This window comes from Myxine glutinosa, chromosome 5 (genome assembly GCF_964187855.1).
Source record: "Myxine glutinosa chromosome 5, kmMyxGlut1.1, whole genome shotgun sequence".
Lineage (NCBI taxonomy): Eukaryota > Metazoa > Chordata > Myxini > Myxiniformes > Myxinidae > Myxine > Myxine glutinosa.
In genome coordinates, this window is record NC_136265.1 from 175,690,640 (window position 1) to 175,702,030 (window position 11,391).

At 43.6% G+C, this 11,391-nt stretch overlaps 1 protein-coding gene across 1 annotated transcript in view; it reads right to left on the reverse strand.

Annotated features, from left to right (window-relative positions):
• Positions 1-249: 249 nt before the first annotated feature.
• Positions 250-11,391, reverse strand: part of NDUFB10 (NADH:ubiquinone oxidoreductase subunit B10) — a 28,316-nt gene continuing 17,174 nt past the window's right edge. The window contains exons 2-4 of the mRNA XM_068098150.2: positions 6,596-6,734; positions 2,791-2,930; positions 250-446 (exon numbers count right to left, since the gene is read on the reverse strand). Of these exons, the coding sequence (XP_067954251.2) occupies positions 340-446; positions 2,791-2,930; positions 6,596-6,734 (386 nt within the window). The 3' untranslated portion in view covers positions 250-339. The remainder of the gene's footprint in view (positions 447-2,790; positions 2,931-6,595; positions 6,735-11,391) is intronic.

Below are 11,391 nucleotides of genomic sequence, written 5' to 3' on the forward strand. Positions count from 1 at the left end.
TATCAACCGAAAAACTGAATTATATTCGCCTGGAATAATAATTGTGAAAAGGTAATTGGTAGAACAGAGTTTGAAAGTCATCAATGTGTGCCAGAAGATGTGATAAAAAGCAATTTGCAAGCAGTTTTAAAATGTGTGCTGAAAATGACTACAAGGAAAGCAGGTGGTAGGAACTTGCCATATACCTTCAATACCTCTAATAGAATGCACCATACCACAAAAAAATTACAAAAAAAAGGTTGCTCAATACTCTGTTACCATCAGGTTTATTGAAAGAGCATTTGTACAATAACTATAATAACATCAGCTGTGATTCTGAATTGTGGTCGAACAGGCTTTTTATAAGCCTCCCTGTTGCTGTTGCTGTTGCTGCCTCTCTTTTATCATCCGCTCTTTCTGCTTCATGAGACTCGAACGTGCTGTCGCCAAGGCCCCCAATTCTCCGTCTGTCAGACATCACACGGACAAAGGAATCCAACATTCATATTAGTATGCTGTATGCCCGTCTTCGCTTCACACTCATTTTTACAAAGCGTAGTTAGTAGAGTATCAGCCTTGCCTACCATAGTTTCACTGATGGATTTAATCACAACACTTAGTTGTTGTTGCTGTCGTGGCTGAGGTTGTTGTTGTTTGTATGCTCCTTCCATGTACTATTATATATTTTATATTGTTTTAAAAAGTATTACTATATATAATTTATGCGCTCCTTCCATATCCGTCACACATTATCTGAAAGGGTTCCTGCTGTTGTATCGTTGGAACCACTCACTACATTAAAACTCCAGGTCATGCTTCTTCTTCCATCCTGGAAATAATTTTACCCCACACATGCGAAGCGAAAATCAGGGTGAAGCAATTGGTTAATGTCTGTCTGTCTGTCTTATCAGTTTATAATCACAGAACAACTTATTTAAACTGAATGTTATATTCTGAACATGAATCGGAACATGAATTGGAAGACACATATTTCCTTTTACAGTATTTGGCTCAAAACCCATCCCAGCCACACTTGCGCAGATGAGAGCGATACTATTTTTACTCTATCTGCCTGTCTGGCAGTCAAACAAAATAGAAAACAAGTACAGATACATTCAAAGTACACCATCCCCATGGCAAATTAATTAATTAATATCCTCCAGCGCGGTATCGCTGGGGTGCGTTAGGCACCCAGCGATACCGCCATGCAGCACATAGAGACGGTATTGGGAAGGAGAGGTGTACACTAATTGATTAATTAATTGCGTAATTAAAATCAATAAATAATAATAATCGTAAAATAATTTCTTATGAATTGGCTAATCGACCTCAACTACCAGTGTTTCATCTGAAGCTGTAACTTTTTGAAAAATAATTAAGTCATTAATTGAAAAAAATTAAATCATTAATTGACGAATCAATAAATAATTAATCGATTCATCGATTAATCAATAAATCAAAAATATCCTTTAGAGCCACATCACTTGGTCACTGTCATGTCTGAATATCAGCCTCACACACATTAAGCTTCACACATATATTCACTTCACATATTAACAACAGCTCTTACATGAGCCTCGATCTTGTATACAAAAATAATAACAATAATAAAAAAATAAAATGGGGCCCGCAAGGCCAGCAAGGAAAATGGCCTTAAAAAGGGAATTTTAAAAAAATATTTAAATTGAATTATATACTTGAAGACTGTCGTATGCAAATCGCCTGTCATAATACTTCCAAAAACCTCCAGTTTTGCCGCAAATTTAAATAAAGGGTATATGCGGTGGTGTATAAAGGGGATCAGGACCGCTTCTGGACTACAATAGCAATAAACTTTCGAATTTTTACAGTGTAGCCCATAGGGCAAAGCTGTCTCGAACAGTTTGTTCATCTGTATGTATGTATGTATGTATGTATGTATGTATGTATGTATGTATGTATGTATGTATGTATGTATGTATGTATGTATGTATGTCCCCACAAACGCATACCAATCAGAGCTGAGGATCTGGTCACATGACAGGGAGATGTGATTACGTCCAATGTCATTAAGGCGGTATGGCGGCTGACTCTCCACACACCGCCATTTTGATTTATATGCCGTTCATGCCAAACATATCGTCGAACCTGTCATATATCACAATCGCCATGCTCTACCATTACGTTTTTCATTCAGTGTGAAACACAAACAAACCGATTGTTAAAATGACCATCAAATATCGAAAGCATCGGCGTTACGTTTCTTCCAACAAAACAGTACCTAGCCAACCCTTGTGAGGTATAATCTAGATTGCAGTAGATCTTCCCTCAGTTCTGCAAGTAAAACCTACCTCATAGATGTCGGGATTCCTCCAAATTTCTTTGTTTAATGTTATAAACAGCATTAGCAACTGTTTAGAAAGCTAATCATGTGTGTTTGTGGTGTATAATACTTTACAAGCCCGGCTACGCCGCTGTAAGACTTTCGGTCTTGTTTTTTAAACAATAGCTAAAATTATTGTATTAAAATTGAAGTAATACTGCAAGGGGAATTGTGTTCTATGAACTCGTTTGTTTTTTGGGGGGTTTTTTTTTTAACGGGCATTTTTTACAATTCAAAGGGCATTAAGTTTTCTTCCAAGTCAATATGTAATTATCGTTCTGATAAAGTAAATCAATTATTAGCTTTCCAACGGTACCATTTTTATTATCCATTAAAACCAGGAACCCTTTAGATTAAAGTGTGATACACGCTTCTTATTTTAACAACAGCTCATTGGGTAAAGCAGTAATAACAAAACAGATTGGGCCTGGTCCAGGGAAATGACTCACAGCGACAATTGAAAGCCTTCATCGTTTTCTCAAATTTCTCGATGTCCTCTCTGCACATTTCTTCAGAGTCTGGCCCTTCTCGGGTGTGACACGCTTGCAGCCGCTCCTGCAACACCTTTACAATCTCCTTATCCACCATCCTACATGAAAAGTACAAAAAAAGGAAACTAGGTGCAGATTACCGACAATACTCGAGCTTTGAAAAATTCAACATGCTTCCAAAACATCCAGTTCCATGTGATGCCACCAATTAATTCCAAATAATTATGCAATCAGCTTGTTCTTATGAACGTGTAAGCCATTCTATTCATGTGATCATGCGTAGTACTCATCCGGCATTTTTGTCATTCTTGGTTGTGTTTTTGTAACAAGTTGCGGTTGCAAATAAATGAGTCAGGCGATGGAGGCTGACAATGTAACAGCACAGGTTTTTTTTAAATCTCCAATTTTTTTTTGTCACTTCTTTGTATGCTCACGATAATCCAGGGTGAGTTCAGAATATACAAATGCAACACTTAGATCCAAACCCCAACGTAAACCAACAAAAGCTATACACATTCATTTTTGGAGTAGCTTCATTTTGACTGGAGGCAGTGACAATAAACTAGGACAAAATAACATTCTGTCAGGCCCAGTTGCAAGAACCTTAAGGGTTGTCAGCCTAAACCTTGTCTTACGTGTTCCTCCCAAAACCCCGGTTACCGTGCACCTCAGTCTCGAGAGGGAACGCTGGAGAAATATTTGTTAGTTTGAGTGTTCTAATAAACCATGGTAAAACCACACAAATGCAATTGTAGAGCAAAACAAGTAATTGTATTAAGAACCCTCACATACACAATAATAACATTATTAAAGAAAGTACAATGAAAATATCACTTGCATCAAACGAACAATACATTTGATGGTACCATCATTCCCCAATGCTCTCAAACAATAAACTCACAATACGCCCAACGTGAGTGGAATGTAGCATTCCCCAAAGTGCGTTCACAAATCCCAATGCGGTGAAGGTCGAAATCGTGCAGAACGGCAAAGCAACAGGCAAGTACTGGCGCGGCTGTGGATGAGGAGTTACGAGGTGAGAGGTCGATATGGGAATTGAGCCAATATGGAAACCAACGGCGCTCCACACAATGACGTCGATATGGGAATCCCAATGACAAAACACGAAGCACCAGGCGGACAGCCTCGAGGACAAAATGGCGTATAGGCCTGTAACTTTCTCAACAATCCTCTCCAAGAAGTTCTGTCGCTCAAGATTTTGGGTCTCACTATCTGCCATGATCTTTCTTGGGAAAACCACATTTCCAAGCTGGCCTCCAAAGCCAGTCGCCGACTGGGCATCCTCCGTCGTGCGAAGTCCTTCCTCGGCACACCTGAGCTCCTCACCACATACAAGGCTTTCATCCGCAGCTCAATGGAATACTGTTCTCCCCTATGGGCCGGTGCTCCTGCCTCACACCTAGCTCGGCTTCACGCTGTTGAAACCAAAGCTTTCAGAATTATTGGAATCTCCCGCGATGAAGCTATCTCTGAGGGCCTTTCACTCACTCACCGCAGGCAGGTAGGTGGTCTTTCTGTCTTCTACCGACTCCTCTCCGGCCTTGCACCCCCAGCTCTCTCTGTGCTCTGTCCCCCAAATATTCCTACAGGTCGCACAAGATCTGCCAGCAACCCTCTGATGGTTAAACTGCCGAAATCTCGGCTCTCTGCTCACCTTCACTCTTTCATTCCTCTTTTCTCCCGCCTCTGGAACAAACTCCCTCACTCCCTTCAATCCCACTCCTCCCTCCAGGTCTTTAAAACAGCTGTTCACCACCATCTCTTATCTTCCCCCATCCAAAACCTTGATCTTTTCTACCCCCGCTAATTCACCCCAGATCCACCTTGTTTGAAATTCCAACTTCTTTCCTGGAAGTCCTGGCAGTGTCCATATGTTTTATACCTCTCCCACCGCCCCCTTCCCATGCCCCCCCCCCCCAAAGCCCTCGCCCTCTCTCAGATCTCTCGATGTCTCCATGTCTCTCGGTCCCTGCTCTCAAATGTTGTGTTTGTGTCCTTCCCCCTCTCTCCCCATCTTGTCTACCGCTCCCGATGTTATATGTTTTATGTGTCGGTTTGTCTTTCTGTGTGATTAATGTTCGCTCTTTCACGAGCCTCGATCTTGTATACAAAAAAAAAAAAAAAAAAAAAATGGAGCGCTTGCTCCCTCCAACAATATCTCACACTTGGTGATAAAACCTGAATGAATATATGAATGATCGTTTTAAGGCCATTTTCCCTGCTAGAGCGGAGGTTAGCCTTGTGGGCCCCATGACAATCATGGTTCCCTGTTTGAGGCAATGTTTTTTATGGCCGGATGCCCTTCCTGACGCCAACCCTTGGTCACGCTCTTACGATGCGCAGGGATACGGTGCACCTATTCTAAACCGGGGTACACACCGGGATCATTCATCCCAGCAAACTGGTACTCAATTTGCCGACCTCGGAAGGATGACAGGCTGAGTCAACCCCCTGGCGTTAATTCAGCGATCAATCGGGATTCAAACCCAGGATCCTAGGATCCCAAGCCGGAACCCTAACCGCTAAGCCAACACCAGGCTGGTGATAAAACCTGAGATGCAGGTTTAATTGCAATCGCAATATAGGACGATGTCGCGGACGATCTCTTTCACGAGAAGCCTCAACTCATTCGTGACCAATATCAAAAAAGTCGCTCGCAGCCTCGATGCAATTCACGGCTGTATCTCTCTCTCATGGCCGTCTCTTCCTCCTCTTCTCTTCTCTTCCGGTTCTTTGCCGCATTTTTCTTTTTCCTCCACAAGCATTTATTTTTACCTTTTACTAAAGTCATCTCCATTTCACACAAAAATCTTAACAATATTACCTGAAACTAAAAATCCTACAAGTACATAATAACAACAAAGGCGGAAGTGACGGATCCGTAAACACTAGTGACGGACTAGGACAAAATAACATACCGTCAGGCCCAGTTTCAAGAACCTTAACGGTTGTCAGCCTAAACCTTGTCAATAGGAAGAAAAGGTTCTGAAGGAAACTACTCCACAAGCTGTCAATTTTAGAAAGACGATAACCATAACAAACCAACACTAGAGCGAAGTCGATGGCATGCCATTGCAAATCCCCACACTTCCCACCTACAGCAAAATTCAAAGAGGCATATGGTTCCACCAGGAATGATCCAATATCAAATTTTGAGTTTAAATTTTTTTCGCTGTTTTGACCCCTGTGACCCACAGCCCCCATCCCCTGGGATATGAACAGGTGGTCACATCTGAAAAATCGTTACACATTTCATGCACCTCCGATGTTGATAGCACATACAAAGTTTCATTTTTGAAAATGTTTTAAAATGTGCCCCTTAATTGCATTTTTTGGTATTTGACCTTTTGACCCCACCCCAGGAGGCGGGACCAAAAATGATACTGCCATCGCACCTTCTTGTCATGTGGTGATCAGAACTACCATGTTTGGCGAAATTCTGCCCAACCATTTAGGAGGAGATAGCGTGACGGAGGGACAGACAGACAGATTACAATATCCTCCCGTTTTTTCAAAGAGCGGAGCGTGGGGATAACAAAACATAAATAGTGGCTTAGTACTCCTGGAGGTATAAGAAACCCTGAGGTATCATTCAATTTGGGGACACTAATTGCAGCAAGAAACCATACAACAGCTATAAGCCTCCCCCTATCATACAGGGGAGGCTTAATCACAATTTTTGGGAAAAAGTAGAATCAAAAGGTAATTAATAAAAAAGAAAAAAAAAAGACAAATCACCTACCAGTCACGATGCCACTGTATCTCAGCTTCATACTGGCAAATGTAATCTCCAACAACGCATTGCGTTATATCAGGTACACGATTGTACCTACGATGGTAGTAATAAATTTTATTCTTCTGTTGCTGGGTGCTGACCCAATCTGCGGGAGAAAAAGGTATACTTTGCAACAACAAAACAATGAGACGAGTCAAAAACTTTTCCAAAAAGTCTCCAGAGCCATTAACATGATTTCTGCTGCAATGGCGTCAGGGGCAGTTGAGAGAGAGGAGGGCGAGGTAGGAAATCACCAATCACTGGGTAGAATGCTCCACACTGGCGAGAAATTGAGTTTGGTAGGTGCAGCCCCATTTTTCATGATAGGGAAAGTGTAATGGTGGGGATGCTTTGACTCCCCCTTTCACTTCAATAAACATTGTGGTCAAAATTAGATAAAACTAGAGTGAATTTGATGGCGTGCCTTTGCAAATCCCCATGCTTCCCACCTTAAGCAAAGTTGAAAGATGGCAAAGGGTTCCACCAGGAATGGCCAATATCAATTTTTGAGTTAAAATATTTTTTCCCCGTGACCCCAAGTGCCCACCGCTTGTGGCATTAACTGGGGGTCAAAAACAATCGTTATACATTTAATGCGTCCCCAAATGTTGATTGCATGTCCAAAGTTTCATTGAAAAAAATGCTTTAAAATGTGCCTGCAATTGCATTTTTTCGGCCTTTTGACCCCATCCCGGCATCCCAGGGGGCAGGGCCAACAATTATACTGCTTTTGCACCTTCGTGTCATGTGGTGATCATAACTACCAAGTTTGGTGAATTTCTGCACAACCGTTTAGGAGGAAATAACATGACGTACGGACAGTCAGATGGAGCCAATTACAATATATCCCTCCCCCCCCCTGCCCACCCCCTTCACCCCGTTTTTTTGCAAAAAGCATGGGAATGAATATGGTAATTTTTACTTAGCATAACATCTGACCTTTGACCTCTTGACCCCAAAATCTCAGTTCATGTTTACATCATGATACATACTTGTACCAAGTTTGATTTAAATCCCTTCAGCTGTTCTAAAATTTGTCACATTTCTACCTGGCATGACCTCTGATCTCTTGACCCCAAAATCTAATCAGTTCATCTTTACATCATTATACATATCTGTACCTAGTTTGACTTGAATTCCTTCAGTCTTTCTCAAGTTATCGCAGTAGAGAAAACCTATCACGGACGCATGGACAGACAGCCGAACGGACAACCCCAAAACATAAGGCCTCCAGTGATGGCATAAAAAGACTAGATTCTCAAACACCCCCAGCTTGGCAGAAATAACGCTGATGAAGGCCAAAGAATGGGGCTAATTGTTGAGGGAAATATGAATGTCCAGTAATGCCAAAAGTTTGAAAACCCGCCGCACAGGCCTTCCTCCTGCAGCATCTTGTGGTGTTTATCAAAAAACGAAATGCTGATGGGAAGAGAGAAATCCACTCATCATTATCCCCTTCGTGTCATGGGGTTGTGTGTCAATGTCAATCGTGTCGCGTCAATCCACGAGAACGTGGATTTCGAGAAATCCACGTTCTCGCTTGGAGACTTTTCCCGGATTGTTTTTTCATCGTTCTGTTTGGATATTGTTGGAATATGTTTAAACCGCAGCCGTGATGCTGACGCCCCCCCCCCCCCCAAGAATTTACATGTTTTAAACGTTTCCCAGTGTGTACCCTGGTCAGAATAGGTACACCGTATCCCTGCGTGTCGTAAGAGACGACTAAGAGGGTTGGCGTCAGGAAGGGCATCCGGCCATAAAAACATTGCCTCAAAAAGAGAACCATGACAATCACAAGTACATATGGGCAGGGTGCAGCCCGAAGTGGAGATCGGTTTCTGAGGTTTGGGACATGGAATGTGGGGACAATGACAGGGAGATCAGGAGAAGTGGTGGAAGTATTGGTCAGAAGAAGAGTGGACATATGTTGTGTGCAAGAGACGAGATGGAAGGGAAGTGGTGTGAGAATGGTGAAGGGTAGGCAGGGACAGAAATACAAGTTTGTGTGGCAAGGGTGCCCGGAGGGCGTGAATGGTGTTGGTGTCCTGTTTTCTGAGGAGTTTGTAGACATTGTGGTGAGTGTGACTAGAGTGAGTGATAGGTTGATGATGGTGAAAATGATGATTGGAAAGCTCTTGGTGAATGTCATCTCGGGATATGCTCCGCAGGTTGGTCGAAGCGATGAAGAGAAGGACAAGTTCTGGTGTGCGATAGAGAAGCTGATGGAAAACGTGAAAGATGAGGAAGTTGTTGTGGTGGGAGGAGACCTGAATGGACATGTGGGAAGGAGTATGGATGGTTTTGAGGGAGTTCATGGGGGTTACGGATATGGTGTGAGAAATGGAGAAGGTGAAAGGATTTTGGAGTTTGCTGATGGAGCTGATTTGTTGATTTGTAATACTCAGTTCCAGAAAGAGGACAATAAGCTTGTTACATACACGTCAGGTGGGTCGATGACAACCGTTGACTACCTGATGGTGCGTCGGCGAGATAGGGGGCACCTCCGGGACACAAAGGTGATCCCGGGGGAGGAGGCTGTTTCACAGCACCACTTGGTTGTCTGCGACATAAGGGTGAAAGGTGCGAGGAGAGCTCGGCGGGTGAAGTACCAACCGAGAATGAAGGTGTGGAGGTTGAAAGAGGTGACAGTAAGGGAGGCATTAAAAGAGAGGCTGAGTAGGGTAGAGGATGATGTGGTTGAGCTTGAAAGTGGTTGGATGTCAATGAAAGCTAGTCTGTTGGGAGCCGTTGGTGAGGTATGTGGATGGACAAAAGGACCACCGAGGCACTCGGAAACATGGTGGTGGGATGTTGAGGTTGGAAAGAGGATTGATGAGAAGAGGAAGAAGTTCAAAGAGTGGCAGAAGGCGAAGGGTACGGGAGCAGAAACAGCAGAGCATGAAAGTTATAAGGCAGCCAGGAAGGCTGCAAAGAAAGAGGTAGCAAAGGCGCAGGAGGCATGTAGAAAAATGTTCGGAGAACGCTTGGATTCGGAAGAGGGTCAGAAAGCAGTATTCAGGATTGCAAAGCAGATAGCGAAAGAGAGGTGTGATGTGATGGGGGTGAGTTGCTTGAAGGATGAAGTGGGACAAATCGTTGTCGACCCAGATGGAATTAAAGGAAGATGGAAAAGATATATGGAAATGCTGTTGAATACAGAGAATGAATGGGATGGCAACATAGAGAGTAACCCAGTTTTAGGACCGGCAGAGAAGATAACTGAGAAGGAAGTTGAGGAAGCGATAAAAGCAATGAAGAGTGGAAAAGCGGGAGGGCCGACGGGAGTTGTGGGAGATATGTTGAAGGCAGCAGGAAGTTGGGGTGTGAAGAGAATGACAGAGATCTGTAATCTGGTGGTGAAAGAAGGCCGCATTCCAGTGGATTGGGAACTGAGTACCCTCGTCTCTCTATACAAGGGGAAAGGTGACCCTCTGGAGTGTGGCTCGTACCGAGCGATAAAGTTATTGGAGCATGGAATGAAGGTATTGGAAAGGGTGTTGGAGAGGAGGATAAGGAAGAAAGTGAAGATCGACGAAATGCAGTTTGGATTTATGCCAGGAAGAGGAACGACAGATGCGCTTTTCATTGTGAGGCAGTTGCAGGAGAAGTACATGGATAAGAGGAAGAAGTTGTTTTTTGGGTTTGTTGATCTGGAGAAAGCATTCGATAGGGTTCCACGCAAAGTATTGACATGGGCATTGAGGAAGTTAGGAGTGGAGGAATGGTTGATCAGAGTAGTGATGGCAATGTACAAAAGAGCACGCACAGCTGTAAGGACGAAGGACGGGAACAGTGGTGAGTTTGAGGTGAAGGTGGGAGTGCATCAGGGGTCGGTACTAAGTCCACTACTATTTGTAGCTGTGATGGAGGTGCTGGCTCAGACCGTAAAGGAGGGTTTACCGTGGGAATTGTTGTATGCAGATGATCTGGTGTTGATTGCGGAAAGTATGGATGGACTGAAGGAAAAGATGAACAAGTGGAAGGAATGTATGGAGACAAAAGGTCTGAAGGTGAATATCGGAAAGACAAAGGTGATGGCAAGTGGTAAAGCATGTGGTGAGGTGGAAAGAACTGGGAAGTGGCCGTGTGCTGTGTGCAGGAAGGGTGTCGGAGTGAACTCCATTCAATGTACAATGTGTGCTGAGTGGGTTCATCAAAAATGTAGTGGTCTGAGAGGGTCATTAACCAGTGTGGCAGCTACATTCAAATGTAAGGTGTGCACAGAGGGAGCTGCAGATGGAGGAAATGTTGAGTTGGATCTTGGAGACGGCATGAAGCTGGAAGGTGTGAAAACATTTTGCTACCTCGGAGACATGCTGAATGGAGAAGGTGGATCAGACTCGGCAACGGTTGCTCGAGTGAGATGTGCATGGAAGAAGTTTCAGGAACTGAGTGGCGTGCTGATGAGGAGGAGAGTGTCGCTGAAGCTGAAGGGAAAGGTGTATGCTGCATGTGTGAGAAGTGTTATGATTTTTGGGAGCGAGACATGGGTAATGAACGTAGAGCAGCAACGAAGGCTGGAAAGGGTGGAAATGCGAATGGTTCGATGGATGTGCGGAGTATCGTTGAGAGAGAGGAAGACAAATGATGAATTGCGAAAGATGATGGGAATATTGCCTGTGATTGATGCTGTGAAGAGGAACAGGTTGAGATGGTTTGGTCATGTATTGAGGAAGGATGAAAGTGACTGGTTGAGAAGAGTGATGGAAGTTAATGTAGAAGGAAGTAGAGGACGGGGAAGACCGAGAAAGACTTGGCTAAAG